This window comes from Saccopteryx leptura, chromosome 3 (assembly GCF_036850995.1).
Source record: "Saccopteryx leptura isolate mSacLep1 chromosome 3, mSacLep1_pri_phased_curated, whole genome shotgun sequence".
NCBI lineage: Eukaryota > Metazoa > Chordata > Mammalia > Chiroptera > Emballonuridae > Saccopteryx > Saccopteryx leptura.
Genome location: NC_089505.1, coordinates 233,835,359 through 233,852,640, shown reverse-complemented (window position 1 = coordinate 233,852,640; position 17,282 = coordinate 233,835,359). Strand labels below are relative to the sequence as shown.

Genomic DNA, 17,282 nt, shown 5'->3' with positions numbered 1-17,282 from the left:
GGTTTCATAATTAGAATTATTTAAAAATTGTCTTACTAACTAAAGCTTACTATAGAAAACATTACCTCCTTTAATGTATGAAAATAAGATGTCAGTCCTCAAGGCCTGTTGATTTCACTCCCTCAATGTGGCTCAGGTCTATTCACTTCTTCCCATTGCTGCTCCCACCACGCAGTCCAGACATTCACAATCTCTCACCCTTGTCACTTGAGCTGCCCTGTACCTTTGCCCATTTCAAATTTATTCTCCACCCTGCAGCCAGAGGGATCTTTTAAATTTTTTTTGATTTTTCCAATTATAGTTGGAATTCAATATTATTTTGTATTAGTTTCAGGTGTATAGGATAGCGGTTAAACAATCAAAAACAAAGCGATCCCATGATATTTCAAGTAACTATCTAACACTGTACAGCACTATTACAATATTATTGATTATAGTCCCTATGTTATACTTTTAAAACCCCAAGACTATTTTGTGACTACTAATATGTAGTTCTTAATTTATTCACCTTTTTTCACCCAGCTACCCTCCCCCTTCAACTCCCCTCCCTTCTGGCAACAATTAGTCTACAAGTCTGTGTCTCTTTTGTTTGTGGAATATTATTCGGCCATAATAAAGAATGAAATCTTACCATTTGCAATGACGTAGATGCACGTAGAGGGGATTATGTTAAATGAAATAAGTCAGACAGAGAAAGACAAATACCATGAGTTCATTTATATGTAGAATCTAAAGAATAAAATAAATGAACAGCAAGATCTTTTAAAATAGAAAGCTGATCATGCATTTCCCTGCTTAGATCGCTAGCAACTTAACACTCTCAGGTTGAAGCCCAGCCCCTTCCAAGTCGTACAAGGTTCTCCAGGATCTGTCCCCACTTCACCACTTAGCCTGATTTCTCTTCATCCCCTGGGCTCTATCACTGGGATGGATCATTTATGTAAGGTCTACCCACCAGGTCTCTACATGCAATGATGTTCTTTTAGCCTAAGAAGCTCTCTCATTCACACCTTATGTTAATTCCTACTCATGCACCATCTCCTCCAGGAAGTCTTCTAAGATTTCACCATAAAAGTACGTGAGGTTCATACTATATATGTAAATACATAGCATAGCATTTAGGTAAGCTATTTACTAAACAATTCTCCTTTACATCTTGTGTATATTTGTTAAATTTCACTTGGCACACTGTAAGCTCTCAATGAATTAGCTTAACCTTCCTGCAATAGAAAGTTCAAGGCCTAGCGATATTACCTCTGTAACCCAAGATCACATATCCTTAGTTAAATGTAAAGCTTTAAGTAAGATCCAGATACCTGGATCCAAGACCCAGGCTCTTTACAATGTCCTGGGCTCTTTCCAATGGCCATCAAGTAGAAACTGGTTCATAGGAATATAGCAGACATCATTATTAAGGAGTACTAATTAAAGTATTAAAGAAAAATAGACATAACTGTATAGATTTTAAGACTTTGAAAATACCGGCATGCATTAAGATAGGGAGAAAATTGCTGAGTTAGCCTGTTCTATCTTTTCAGTACCTAAATTAGGAATTTGAAATTGCCTTCCAGAAACTAAATGGCCCTGCTTACTGGCCTCCATTGTTACGCATTTGGCCTCCTGCTTGCTAATTGCTTTGGGGCACTAGCTACATCTTGATTTTCCCTCTCAGTGCCTTTACAGTATTTTGATAGGACCTGCCCTCTTTTCTACCTGCCCTCATTCTAATGTAAAGTAATATGTAGAAACCGTAAAATCTTCATAACCTTACATGGGTGTTCCCAGATGTCTGAAGTCAGAATGACGTTATAGAATGTCAAAGGAAAAGATAGGAAAGATTCTCTGATAAGTAACTGAGCCAGCTGGAACTCAGGTTCATGGCTCCTTAATGGACCAGACTTCCACTGGAGCATCAATCTGGGTCTAGGAATAATAAAAAATAATTACTTCCCTATAAAAAAAAATGTAAGAGTGATGATATCTGGAGTAGGGGGCCAACAGACACTCACTTTTCTTTCCACATAGATCTCTGAGGTCATATATTCGGGTTACCCACTTAGCACTCCAGCTCCCCACTGGAGCTATATACCGATGCTGGATCCCAACCTGACTCTCAGCTTTGCAGAAAACTCTTCTTCATATCTCTGAAATGGGCTGGGTCCTATTGTGAAATTAATGCTACAACCTGGACTCTTGCTGCCTAACCTCCTACAATATCTAGGTACACCTGAGAAGAGCACACAGTTGGCAAGACCTCTGGGCAGTGACCACTGGAGCATGGGGGTGCTCCCCAGGGCCAATTCTCTCATCAGCGTGGTTAGCTGAGGTTCCCTATCCTTGTCAGGTGGAGATCCTCCCTATCCCCATCCTCCTGAGATGCAGATGACTCATTATCGCCTTTATTCTCATTCTAATGTTTCCATCCACTGAACTCTAGATCAGTAAGAGAATTATAATTAAATCAAGCAAGAAAAAAAACACTTAAAGGGAAGAAACAAAAAGCAAGAAAACCTAAGAAGATGGAGGGGGTGTGAAAACAGGTAAAAATAGGAAGGACAACTTATTTAGAGTTGGTATGTCATGGTGACATTTCGGCTCGATGTAGCCAAGACCAGAGTCTCTCACTTCTCAAGTACAGATATCTAAATCTTGCAAATTAGAAATAATAAAAAGTGTAGTTAATACTATTATATAACGTTCCCCCTTCCAAACTGGAAGCAGTTAAGGAGTAGAAATAAAGCATGTAGATTTCAGAAAGGGGTGTCTCCAGAGACTCTCAGACACAGGGTCACTGGAAAGGGTTGATGGCAAGGCTGAAAGGTAAGAGCTAGTCAGCGGCCGAGAAATGGAAATAAGGTTTAAAGTTTACTTACTAAAGAACTCTATTTAAAAAAAAAAGATAAAATATGGGAGTACAGTAAATGCAATAGCCTAAAACTTTATTTTCAGGTTGTGTAAGAGAAATACATCTTTCTGTGGACTGAGGGGATGGAAAAAGTAGAGAAGGAGAAACTAAATGTAAAACAAAAAAACAAATTATTAATCAAGTAAATTCCCAGGGCAAGTGGGGAATGAAGGAAGCAAAGCCACCAGCAGAGAGTTAGAAGAATTTGAGATAACGCTTATTGTGTGGTTTAAAAGAAAACATTAACTTTAAAGAGGAAATAGCTGTTGATTATAAAGACTGGGTTATGAATGGTATTAATTTCAATTTTTCTCAAATATCTTCATTTACAAAAGAAGCTTCAGAAACCAAGAGATAGTATACTCTCTTCTCTTCAATTCAAGAAATTCTGTAGAAATAATTTAATTTTCCTTTTTCATTCATAAAGGTTTTCTGGCCGTCTACATTGATATTATAATACGATTTACTTCTGACCAGTCATTAGATTTTTTAAAAATATTTTTCAGTATTCCTTAGTAGACAGTTTCACTAGATAAAATTAACCACCTCAAGCCGCCACATTTTAAAGAGAGTCTGATTTTTCCCTTGATTAGCAGTCATTTTACTTGTCGTCATATCAGAAGAGATGCTCTTGACGTTTCAAGTTGTTAAAATACTGGGTTTTCTTCCTTCACTCCTTTGCTTCATAACTTAGCACATCAACTATTCACATAGGCAGAGTAATATATAGCTCCAAAAAATAGGTCACCAAGCATTGAGCCACAAACGTAACTACCTTGTTAGAAATCAATTGTATCAAATGAATATCAAAATATTTTTACCTTATTTTGAATCAAATATCAAACTCTCAGTCTCTTCTGCATCCTACCTCCACATAACACTTTCAACACTAGGGTATGCTAGCTATGCTGACTATGAAATTATATTTTGTGTATCTGTGGTTCCTTTCACTTCAGAATCTCAAAGATGCTTTACTTTTTAAAATCTCCATTACATTGGCAAGACATCAAACCATGCATCAGGAGCAGATATTGCCAGAAAAGTAAGTCAGGAAGTTTGAGTGAAATTTCCCACTCAGTGTAGTATTAATTTGTTTATCTGAAAATAGAATTCAAGACAGATGTCTATGAATTCTAAATCAATTTCAAGTCAATATGCCAGGGTAATAAAAAATATATATACCAAATTACTCATTATGCAACTATAGAACAGAAACGTATAATTCTGCTACAGAGAAAAGAGAAATAGAACCTTATTTTTAGTAAAAGAATTTCAAATATCATTAAGGACTTCTGGGTTTTCTGGTGTCAGAAATGATAGAACATCTACCACTTATATGCTGTTATATACAATAAAACTCTACTAGCATTACTACTTTGGAAAAATTATTGAAATTAATTGCATTAACTATATAACAATTTGGGGGTAACCATGAACTGTCAATTTAGACACCTCCACAAGTTGATTTTTGCAAAGCTCTCAGAAATAAAATTTTAAACATTAGATAATGCTTTGTGCAATTTACATAGCTTGAGAGCAAGTATACATTTAATAACAAAATAACAAAATATCACTTGGTTAATACACTAAAGTAATAGAACATATAATTACTAAGAGAACATACAATTTACTTAATGTAATAAATAAATATATATGTGTAATAACATATAAAGTGAATAAAATATAATCAGGGAATCACTTAGTTAATATACCTGTTATTAAAAAAAAAAGTCTTTGATTGTAATAATCATGTGTTAAGCTCCCAAAACCTTATTCATGCCACATAAAATCTCACTATAGTAAAATATACTTAACTAATAGATTTTCCCCACATGCCTTCAAGTTTTACGAAACCAAAGTTGTTTGTAGTACTGTCAGTGAGGCTCCAATTGTTACATTTACTTTGGATAAAAGGTCCTTTAAATAAAAATGGTCTGGACATGAGGACAGAAAGCTGGAGTTTTTACAGGCTTGGGCAGAAGGTGGCAGCAGCGGAAGGGCCTGGGACCCTCCGTGAGAACTCCATGCTACACTACTACTGCATTACCGTGTTCTCACTGAGGTTTTATTATCTACTCTGATTATAAAATAAAGTATGATTGCTAAAATCCAATTTTGGCAAAATCTGACTAAATTATATATTGTTAATTTTATAAAGCACTATTTCATAAAATAATTTTGTATTGTAGATTATAATTTTCTATTCTGTTTAACATCTGAGGCATCTTTTGTTGGTTTTAAATATTTATTGATTTTAGAAAGAGAAAGGAGAGAGCAAGAAAGAGACAGGAACATCGATCTGCTCCTGTATGTGCCCTGATCGGGATCGAACTGACAACCTGTGCTTCAGGATGATGCTCTAACCAACAGAGCTCTCTGGCTAGTGTGGCATTTTTTTTTGTCTTAATGCATACTTTAAAAATTAATGTAGCATTATAATGCTTTAATATCTGAGTGTATGACTTGCTTATTTTTATTTCCTTAAAATATTGGCTCATCCATTCTTATTCCAGGAAAAAAAAAAACAAAAAAACAACTTTATCACTACTCTGTCAATTTTCAAAAGAACCCTCCTAAAATATTTATTGAGATTCTCTGAATATTATAAATATGTATAGGGTCAATAGTTTTCCTACTATGACCATGACATCATTTACAAGAAATAAAACTCCCCCTCAGTAAAAGAATTTTTTTTCTTTCTTAGGTCCTCCATATCTCTATCAGGATTATTTCTAACATATAAAATGAAATTAAATTAACTAGTAAAATAAAGCCAAAAATTATTTTTATTGTCTACTTATAAATAGGATTTCTTTTCCCTTTACATATTTTTGTATATTATGGAAATCTAGAAAGTTCTGTTGTTTATTTTTACATGGATAACCTTACTGAATTCTCTTAATAGTTCCAATAAATTTTGAGTATTCTCCTGAAACTTTGTAAATACAATTATACATTAAGGCCCAATATCTGTGGCAAATGCTTTAAATTTATTATCATTATAAAAAATCTTAAAGAACAGTGTATGTTCTAAGTCATATATATATATATATATATGTATGTATATATATATACATACCATATTTTTTGCTCCATAAGATGCACTTTCTTTCCCCCAAAAGTGGAGGGGAAAATGCCCTTGCATTTTATGAAGTGAAAAATATGGTATTTTAACACACCCTTTGGTTCAGAATATTGTTTTTCTTATTTTCCTCCTTAAAACCCTAGGTATGTCCTATGGTCAGGTGCATCTTATGGAGCAAAAAATACGGTGTGTGTGTGTGTGTGTGTGTGTGTATGTGTGTGTATGTGTATATATATATGCATATGTATATATGTATGTGTATATATATATACACACACACACATATACACACACACACACACACATATATATAGTGTGTGTGTGTGTATAACTAAGAACTAACTAAAAATTAAGGAAAAAAGGAGAGAGACTGTGATAACCGTAAAGTGTTATCTGAATGTAAAGTATAATTATTCCTACATTTTATCATCCATCCCCAGCCACCTTTAATAACTATTTGCCCTCCACCCTCTTTCCTAGCTGCCAGCCAGTCATGCCCCGCCAAAAGCCACGTCAATATACCCAGAAGCAAGCTCATCATCTTTCTCCACAGTTGATAAGAAATCCCTTTTCTCCTATGACTTCCTGTAACATTGTTTTATCAGTTAAACAGTGATGAGCACATTCTCCCTCCCTTATCTCCCTCATTGGAAAACATAACCCTTGAAAACAGATACTGATTATTTATAATAAATTTTTGTAGCTCTCACAGCACATGTAGATTTTCACTGTATGAACTCAGCTGAATTCTACTTTTTACATGTGAGCGCATATCCTGATCTGGGGATCATAAGGGCTATCATCTTGGGTGCTGATGACATGAGTCCCTCTCACTCACTCTGATACCTTGAACATGACCATATGCAATGAGCCATAAATCAATTAGTGGGACAAACCTCCAGAAACAGCAGGTACAGAATGTGGGTCATTCATAGGACTAGTAGGGGCTCTGCTACCCAAGAGGCAACATAAGGAAGACCAGGACCCTATGTGGGATCAGAGAGCAACAGAGTTTGTTTGCCACTGATTTACAATGAAGTTTACACTTTACCCAGCTACAGCACAAACACAATCTACACCTAAGCTGCTGGTGACATCTGTCCCTTTAATAATGAAGACTATCACTCAATGATAATCTGTCCCTAAAATAGTGCCTGGGGTAGATAAGTTGACCGTAGTGCCTGGGGTAGATAGGTTTCTACTTACATGGGATCAGGCCCTCTTAAACATAGTTGGTAGTTCCTTAAAGACAAGTAAATCAGGCTCTGTCAGTATGCCAGCTTCCTAATAAATGTGATAGGAAAAATTTTGAAATGGCTGAAATTACAGCAAGCTGAAGGGTGGAAAAAAGGGACAAGGAGCCAACAAAAGACTTCTTATATTCCTGAATGTACGTCGAAACTTTGAATTAACTTCCAGACAGCCGTTTCAGCCATTATCTAAACAGGGAGTGCTAACCACTAGACCCACTGCACTCTGTGGACGTATGAACTTTCCAAACTACTGCCCCAAACCAGCCAGTCCTCCTAAGTGACTAGCCAGCTATTCCAGAACTAGCTCTGCCTCCCCTTCCCCTGCCCCCCTTATCTGTAGCCACTGCAAATTCTCTTAAAAGAACTTACATCTTTCTTTCCCAAACTTATTGGCTAGAAGAGCCACTGCAACCCAGGAGGGCAGACAAGTTTGCTTTCCCCACCCAGCCCTGCGCTGGTGGTTCAGGATGCGTGGTCCTGGACCCGGTCCTTTTTCTGGCTAGCAATAAACCCTTTCTTTTAGAAAAGCTTTCTGTCTAGGATTTTGTTTAACAACAGAAACACAGTATGTGGTTCGTCTTAGCACCAAAAGCTTCCAAGAGAGTAAAGCAGTATCTACTAGGATGGTGCGCTTCCTCCACAAGGCATTTCTTTTTTATCATTGAAGGTGTGCAGCCCGCCGTGTACCTCACTCGGATGCTTACGTCAAACTCATTCAGCGCGGCAGCCAGCTCGCCGATGCCCGTGTGGCCTTTGGCTTCGTCAGTGGGCGAGGTAGCTTGAGCAGCATTGGAGATGCCGGCGATGGCCTCCTGGACTTGTTTGAACACGTAATCGCGATTGGCTCTCGTGGCGGCCACATCCGGGTGGCGGAGAAAGGCTTGGGAAGCCGTGTACAGCATCGTGGCGTTCTTCTTCAGGGCGCCTCGGGCGGCTGCCATCTCATCCCGACAGTGAGGGTCCTTCAGCTCCTGCGAGTGCAGAACACAAACCTTGTCACAGCCATGACATTTACATACAAGTGTTGTAACAAAACTTAGAGCCACAGACGCTGAGAACCACGATGGATTTTAGAAACCATCCACTCTCCCTCATGTTCTCTCTAGCTGCCAGAACTTTGCATGTGGTGCTCTTTCTGCAGGGAATATGGGAGAACCCCTCCTCCACCCCAGCGTTTCACCTGACAGGGCCCATCCTGCCAGAGCCTATTGTCCTTCCCACCCCCGAAGCTGTGCCCCCTTCTGTCTGCTCCAAAGACCACAATCCCTCCCACCTTGAACACATACTTTGTTATGCTTCCTTATTTAAGAATATGCTTCCCTCCCTACTGGATGTTCCTTTGAGACCAGGGAGCCCCGTCGTCTTGCACATGGCTCTTCTGTCATTAGCACAGTGTCTGGCCTATACGAGGCATGCCGTACTTGGTGCTGAAAGGATGCAGAAACTGAGCCACCAACAAGGTAAGTGGCTTGCGTGTATCCAAGTTAGTTATGAGCAGTTGGAAAACTCAAACTTCATTACAATTACAAACAGGGGAAATCAAGCTTTTCTAATTTTTGCTTAGTGCATGAATTTATTGTTTTCAGAATAGGGCTCATAATTTTTTTTTTCAAACTACCTTTAATGGCAGCTCAATTATTCAATTTAAAGAATAAAAATATAGTAGGTCAAAGATGATTTTCTTTCCTAGTTTTGGGGTATCAAGATAATACCACTGGGGAGTGACTTTATTTTCAGCTTTAAGGGGTGTTAAGAAAATGTTCTGAAACATTAGAGGTGGCACTGTCTTCTGAAAGCTGTGTAGGGATGCCAGCCGAGTCTCTCTCAGAGAATATTTTTTTAGCTTCAAAACATCATTAAATAGTATATGAATTACCATATTTTTTATTACTATTTGCTTGGTTGGTTCAAGATAGACACACAGCTTGGTAACAGTGAACTGCATTTTTTTTGTGTGGGTCAAGGTTATTCTGCTACATTATACAGCACTGTCAAGACAAACTACTAATAAGGAATAACTGAACCATCTTTGCTGAAATAACAGATTTATGCTGGCCAACACGAATTCTAAATTGAGATTATTTATTTTTAGCCCCAAATAAATAGGCAACAAATGTGAATGTATTCTCTATGATAGGCCGTAATCTAGGCAGCAAAGGTAGAAGGTTTCTCCCAGCCAGTCATGAAGGGCCTTATTTTTTTTTTTTTTTTTTTTTTTTTTTTTTTCATTTTTCTAAAGCTGGAAACGGGGAGAGACAGTCAGACAGACTCCCGCATGCGCCCGACCGGGATCCACCCGGCACGCCCACCATGGGGCGACGCTCTGCCCACCAGGGGGCGATGCTCTGCCCATCCTGGGCGTCGCCATATTGCGACCAGAGCCACTCTAGCGCCTGGGGCAGAGGCCACAGAGCCATCCCCAGCGCCCGGGCCATCTTTGCTCCAATGGAGCCTTGGCTGCGGGAGGGGAAGAGAGAGACAGAGAGGAAAGTGCGGCGGAGGGGTGGAGAAGCAAATGGGCGCTTCTCCTGTGTGCCCTGGCCGGGAATCGAACCCGGGTCCTCCGCACGCTAGGCCGACGCTCTACCGCTGAGCCAACCGGCCAGGGCTGAAGGGCCTTATTAACCTCCAGACTACCCGGTCTACAAGTCCATATTTCCTTCCTTGTATTCAAAAAACAAAACAAACAAACAAAAAAATCTGAATATGTAAATGAGATGACAGGTAGAAAATTCTCAATTATCTCCATCCAGATACTTGGAGGAAACATTCTTTAACCATATCAAAAACAAACAAAAAAACCCAAAAAAACAAAAACTGGAAACAAACTAAATGTTGAATTATGAAAATTGGTTAAGAAACTACTGAAGCATTCATTTGATGAAATATTTATTAAATATTAAAATTAGTTTCCAGAAAGTAATAACATGGATAATATTTATAAGATAAGTGAAAAAGCAGAAGACAATATGCATACTTTTATGTCTGGTTTGATTGCAAATACGTTAAAATATGAAGATGACACTAAAAGGCAAAATACCAAAATATCAGCACCATTTTTCTGAGGGGTAGACTGCTGTGTATATTTTTTTCTCCTTTCATTTCTACTCTTTTTCTTAAATTTTCTTGAGAAAGTCTTAACTAGTAATTAATGAAAAGCAAATTATCAATAAAATAAAAATAATATTTATGGGTACGCTCATATGAATATCTCATATATTCCCAAGGACTTAATAACAGCTACATGCTGAAGACACTTGTTTTGATCTCCAACCCACATCTCTCTGCTGTTTTTCGTTTCTACATTGATATAACTTTCTCAAAGTCAATGTATCTAAATATGCAATCTTTACTTCTGACTCTAACTGGACCTTTTCCAGTCTTTCTGATTTTAGTAAACTTACCCTCTACCCATTTGCTCAAACCAGAAGCTTAGAAGTGAACTAGTTGCTGTCGCCCTCTAACCTCACACATCCTATTCCACAGCAGGTCCTCGACTTTGACTTCCTTTTGTTTTCTCGTCCCCACTGCTACCACCCTAATTGAGACCACCACCAGCTCTTACCTAAACAACTATAGCCTGCTCTCAACTACAACTAGATTCTCCTCTTCCATGCCACTCCCTTTTTTGCAATACACATATTAAAATGTAAATCTGAGACATGATATCAAACACTGAACTATTTAAATATAGCCACTCACAATTAAATCCAAACACTGCAAGACTCTGAATGTCCTGGTTCCTGTTTTTCTTACAGCCTTCCCCTGGTTTGCTGAGATCAAGATTCAACATATTATTTTCCGGTTGTTAAAGAAGCCAGTGGCTTTTTGGTCTCTCACACCTGTGCTCTGAGTAACTTCACTCCTACCCACATTGCACTGGGGCTACCACATCAGATTCCACTTGCACAAAGAATTGTGCTGATAGCAATACTTAAAAATCAGCACATAAGGCCCTGGCTGGGTGGCTCAGTGGTGGAGCGTCGGCCTGGCGTGCAGGAGTCTCGGGTTTGATTTCCAGCCAGGGCACACAGGAGAAGCGCCCATCTGCTTCTCCACCCTTCCCCGTCTCCTTCCTCTCTGTCTCTCTCTTCCCCTCCCGCAGCCAAGGCTCCATTGGAGCAAAGTTGGCTCAGGCGCTGAGGATGGCTCCATGGCCTCTGCCTCAGGTGCTAGAATGGCTCTGGTTGCAACAGAGCGACACCCCGGATGGGCAGAGCATCGCCCCCTGGTGGGCATGCCGGGTGGATCCCGGTCGGGCACATGCGGGAGTCTGTCTGACTGCCTCCCCGTTTCCAACTTCAGAAAAATACAAAAAAAAAAAAAATCAGCACATAAACTAAATCATGTGTGTGTGCTTATTAACAGGGTGTTGTAAACTCTTTAGGGACAGGGGTAGATCTTGGTCAAGTTTGTACTAGCAGCATCACGCCAGCCAGCACAGAATGAACTCTCAGCTAATGTTTGCTGATTAGGACTTTCTGGCTGGTTATATAAAATCTTAGGAAAAAATTACTAGAAATTGTCCAAAATGTTGAAGAATTCTGGGTGAAAATGATTTTAACTGATGACTTGATATTTCCAAAAGCTATATTTCTTCTAGGAAGAAAAACAACACATTTTGGAGGAACAAAATTCTCAGGGTTCCTGATGAATAAAACAGAGCTGGCTAACCTGGAGGGTGCTGCTTCTAAACAAGGGGAGGCAGAGAAGGGCTCGGGTCAGCCACTGTCATCCAAGTGACTTGCTCGCATCTGTGCTCTCCCTCCCCTTTTCATTTCTCTGCCTTTCCTCTCAGTTTCTTCACCTTTTCTTCCTTTCATTCATAAAGGTTGTATACTCCACGCTGCACATCTTGGGTGTGCACGTGCACGGTGGTGTCCACGGGTCAGGAAATAAAGGCAAAGGGAGGTCCCAGAGAGGGGCCAACGGCATCACACCAGTTTCACATTTTTCATTTTACTGGGGAGACTTTCCTACTGAACAAACAGAATGTGGTGGGGCTGGCAGGAGGTTTCCTGCCAGTGAAGCAGATAGCCTGAGACAGGGAACGCAGAGGCCAGACAGTACCCCAGGGCCCGCGGTGGTATCAGAACCAGCCCAAGTAGGAAGCGGCCTCTGGGATCCCAGTTTCTGAGGGCATTAGCTAAGTTGATAGACAGCAGGCGCAGCTGACCAACATGCTCTAAGGTTACTGAAACTCACACAGTGCTCTCAGCATTTTTAAAACCTTTCCCACCTGTTGTCTTCTTGCTGCTACATAGTTAAGTTTCACCATCTCTTTCCCAAATTCTTTAAAGCGGTTTGCAAGGTCTTGCTCATTTGTAGCATTTTTGACAGCTTCCAGGGCCTCCTCCACCTGAAGTGATAAAAACACAAACATTTATAACCAGAAGAGTATTGAACTATTGTTAAACTTGGTAGTAATGGTAGTTTGTGGAAAAAAACACTAACATATTAACATTTAAGTAATAGAGGAAAAAATACTCCTAGTAAGCATTCATAATCAGAATAAATATTTGTTCAATTACAGAATTATTTTGTTTATAAAAATAATAATTGCTGGACTCTTGGAGCACATATAATACTATTTATTGTATTTTATTGAGTTATAATTATGTTGAGGAAAACAGACTTCTAATTTTCAGAAGAAACATAAAGGAGACCAAGACAGCTTAAATCTGAGATCAGTTTTCTTGGCAACATCTCTAAATCTGGGACTAACAGGCTTATCATTTTAAACTGAGTCTCCACCTTGCCATACAATGGAAAGAGGAAAAATTGAGCCTTGAGAAGCAAGTGAATTTACTAAAGGGGCCATCAACCAAGGTGAACACAATGACAGCAGGCATGCCATCCTAATGATACACCCTGTTTCCAAATCCCCATATTGTCATCAATTTTTTTCTAGTGTGGCCATGGACTTTAATTCTGAATGTCCCTAAACATCCCTTTGTAAGTGATTTGGAGATTTGAGAGGTAACTAATGTTTCCTCCCCTCCAGAGTAATCTTAACTTTAACATGGTGTGAAGGTTTCCACAGTTGGTAACCCTTTAAGGTTCTTCTCAGGTTTTATTTCTTTAACCCTGCCGGCACGGGTTTCGTTTCAGGCTTGCGGCCGGTGACCAACCACAAAGGAATGTCCGATGAAGTCATGGACAGTTGAAACTGCTGACGATTGAAAATGCACCAACATCCATAATTGGTGAAAAGCACCCCTGCGCCCAGTGATAGCGGCAGCCAATCAGCCAATGCCCCACCACCCTTCTTACTTCCCTATCCTAACCCTTAAAAAGTGGCCTAAGTCTGTAGCTGCTGCTGCTCTCCCTTAGGAGACAGCCTGGCAGGTTTCCTTTCACTAAAGCTTGTTACACTGGTCTTTCGGACTCCAATTGATTCTATCAGTTTCAATACATGTAGACTCAGTTAAAATTAAAACTAAAATTAAGATACTATGGAGAACTAATCCACTAAGTCTCTGTCAGTAAGAGTATCTTTATAGAAACAGCCAAAAACACAATCCTGAGTGACTGAGGCCTAAAACAGACACATGTTTACAAAATCCAAAGTTCTTAGTTATGAAGGGAGCCTGGCAGAGAAGCTGCAACTAGTACAGGCTTCTGAGAGGCAGGGAAACGGAGGGGCATTCCTCTGAAAACAGGGCTGAGAAACGCAGAGAACACGTGGGCCTCCCGCCGGATTCTAATCAGCTCTTGTGATTTGGACTAAAGCAAAGGACAGCATATACACAGTCATTGTTTAACAATGCAGAAATACAAATGACCACTAACATGGCTGGAAAGCCGTAGATAAACACAGTGCTGAACTACAGAGATACATCTTTGTTTAAGCTTGAAACAAATGCAACAGTGACTTATTCAACTGCCTTGCCAGGTTTCACTGAGTGGAAGAAGAGAACAGTGAATGCAAACCAGTGACCATGGATATCATTAATATTTTCACTCAGTAGAAATGATAATACCATTCAGTTTACTAACTAGGCTAACTCATTTTATTAGGGGAAGAGTTGTAGCAAGGGAAGTTCTTTAGAAAGATAGTAATCAAGACTCCACACAAAATTAAGTTTCCATTCTCATCTTCTATGGGAATTCTGTGTCATTTTTTCTTCCTAGTTGTAAAAATATAAAATGATGATTTAACTCCTCAATGTTAGTCTTTTCCAACTCCTATCCAGGCTCTAATAATATTCAAGGAAAAGGAAGATATATAATGGAAAAAAGTATATAACCTACTGTTGTATATTTGGATGTTTTTTAAAGACTGAAATCAAATTTCACTTTATAGTATGGAATGGTCCATCTAAAACATTATCATAGTTTAATGAGAATCTCCTACCTGAAATCTTTAAACAGACCAGTGATGCCTCACCTTCTGGCGGGTTTATAATCATTAATGCTGTTATCAACGGCATCAGAGAGGACGGCCTGAGCAGTTAATTTGTTCCTGCTGCTTATTTGAGTGGTAAATCTTTTCTCTGACATAAAACTGATTCCAGGGAAGAGCAAAATAATGATCTCAGAGAGAGCTAAATCTTCCATTTGTTTGCTAATATGTGTATATAAAATAGGAACCTAACTCATTGTTAATCATACCATTTTGTAATATTTATTTTGTTGCGTTACACAAAACTTATTTTCTCATTGGTTTCCTCTGAACAATCCAGAAACCAGTTCGAATTTGTTTCTAATTCAATGAATTGCTTTTGAAAAGAAACACCGATGAGGGCGCCTGTGTAAAGGAGGACTTAGTCATACTTATTAGTGTTCATCTAGAAGGATCTGAGAGGTCACCTACAGGCAAGTTCTCATTAGAAAAACTATGGTTCCGATTCCATGCAAGGTACCGCAGAAATGGAGGAAATGGGACCAAATCTGGACTGTGGGCACACATACTGCTGTCACACACTAGGTGAGGACGAGCGAGACAGACAGACGGAGACAGGCAGACTGTTGAAGGGACATGGACAAGACAAATAAATGGAGGACAATCATCAGACTCTTCTGAGAAAGAAAATTCATATAAAAATCATGTTTTTACTGGTGTCATCTGTAGGCCAGTGGCAGAGGCCGTCAACATGCAGTTCTTATTGGATTCAGGCAGATGGTAAAGAAACTGTGGAGCCAGAAAACGGTGGGCCTTTGTTTATTAACCCTTTGAGTAGAACGAACGTTCATGCACATCCTTGTGCCTCCTGTCCATCCAGAGTATGTGATGGGCAAATAAGTTTCTAAAATTTGTGTTTTTTGAGTTTTCTCACTTTTATTGTTAAAAATGGCACAGGGCAGGGCCAGGTATGTGATCAATTGCATATTGCCTTCCTGCTTGAGAAGGGCTATTGTTATGCTAGTATTTGCTGGAGGAGGGGTTTTCCTGCCAGAAAAGTTTTGAAAGAAAGGAGAGGAAGGAGAAGCAGAGAGAGGCCAAGATGGCAGGGAAAGAGGGAAGCCGATTTTTGCAGAGAGGGAAGTGAGGGGGTTTTGTGAATTCTGCTAAGACTGGTGGGGCATTTGATTCTAGGAGAAACCAGAGAAGATTCTCCTCGTTGTGGAACTGGATAATGTGTCAGGGCTTTGTGAGCTCTGAATGAAGAGGGAAGTGTTTTCCCTGTGTGTTTCTCATCGGCCAGTGCGAGACTTTAATAAAGGAATGACCCACCATTTTTTGGCTCCACTATTTCTTTACTGTCTGTCTGAGTCTAATGGGAACCTGCACGTGCCTGGCCACAATGGCCACGACCACTGGCCCCACAGTACGACTGGAACAAAAATTATTTTAAAAATGTGTAAGGCAACATTAAAAAAAGGCAAATGTATGTTTTTCTTGTTTCCATTAATTGATTATCAACAAACATGATTTTATGTCAATAAAACTTGAACTGGAAATAACTTCATTTTTTGAAAAAAAGACCACTCCTGGGGGTCAGCAAGCATGAAAAAAATTCACTACTCACAGGGTTCAAGTCTCATAATGGCAGACCGGCAAACAGGCAGGGCTCGCAAACCCCTCAGCATTCTGGACTCTCCCGGACTCACAGGCCCCCACCAGCCTCAGCACCCCCAGCCAAACAGGCTGCGCTTAAATCTCAGGGCTCCCAACCCCCTCAGCTCTCTCTCTCTCTCACACACACACCCTCTCTCTTTCTCTCTCTCCCTGCACTCCCCAAAAAATCGAGCTGGGGGAAATACCCCTTCTCCAGCAAACAATAGCAAACAGCGGCCCCTCCCAAGCAGGAAGGCAATCTGCAATTTGCCATCTGCCGCGCTGAGGGCAAGCATCCATAACCTCCATAGACCACAACATGGCGCTGCCCCAATACAAGTGAGTAAACTTAAAAGACATTTGTTTACCCAACATCATCCCAATAAATGTAATTTTAAAAATCAGGTTTTAATTTCTGTACAAAGCCAATGTTCCTTTTTTCTTTCTGGAAGTCTGGGGAAAGGAAATTGACTACTGTATTGATAAAGAAACACACATCAGAGGAGCCTGGGAAAGTTATTCCAAAAGCTTTTTCCATCCTCCTGGGACCCACAGTGATAGATATAAATTAGTAAGTGTGAGGAGGGCTACTTGTCAGACAGGTCTGTGACTGAACCCTGACTGTGTCATTTGTTAGCTCTGTGATCCAGGGAAGTGACAACCTTTCCGACCCTCACTGTCTCAACGCTACGCTATCTACCAAAGCCAATTTAAACACGAAATACAAAGAGTTGGACATGAAGAAAATGAATCCTTTTACATTAATAAATTTGAAAACTTTAAAGTGCCAAGATTCATACAAAAAGAAATAGAGAACTTGAATAGACCAAAGAGTGTTATAGAAATGGAAATGGTATCCAAAGACTTCTTCTATACCCTTTCCCCAAATAAACTGGGCAAAATATATTTTTTTTAAAAAGAAAAGATAAACGTTAAATAGCCAATACTTAGCCAAGTGCCTCGCCTGAATTAGGAGCTCCTTAAACAGAGATACTGACCTGCTGCTATGTAGTATCCACCTGAGGGGACGTTTTTTTC

The 17,282-nt window shown here is 39.6% G+C and overlaps 1 protein-coding gene across 4 annotated transcripts in view; it reads right to left on the bottom strand.

Annotated features, from left to right (window-relative positions):
- The window catches only part of CTNNA2 (catenin alpha 2), a 1,214,276-nt gene that overhangs the window by 803,098 nt on the left and 393,896 nt on the right, over window positions 1-17,282 (bottom strand). For all 4 annotated transcript variants that reach the window (XM_066377864.1, XM_066377865.1, XM_066377862.1 and 1 more), the window contains exons 5-6: window positions 12,483-12,602; window positions 7,948-8,214 (exon numbers count right to left, since the gene is read on the bottom strand). In XM_066377864.1, the coding sequence (XP_066233961.1) occupies window positions 7,948-8,214; window positions 12,483-12,602 (387 nt within the window). The remainder of the gene's footprint in view (window positions 1-7,947; window positions 8,215-12,482; window positions 12,603-17,282) is intronic.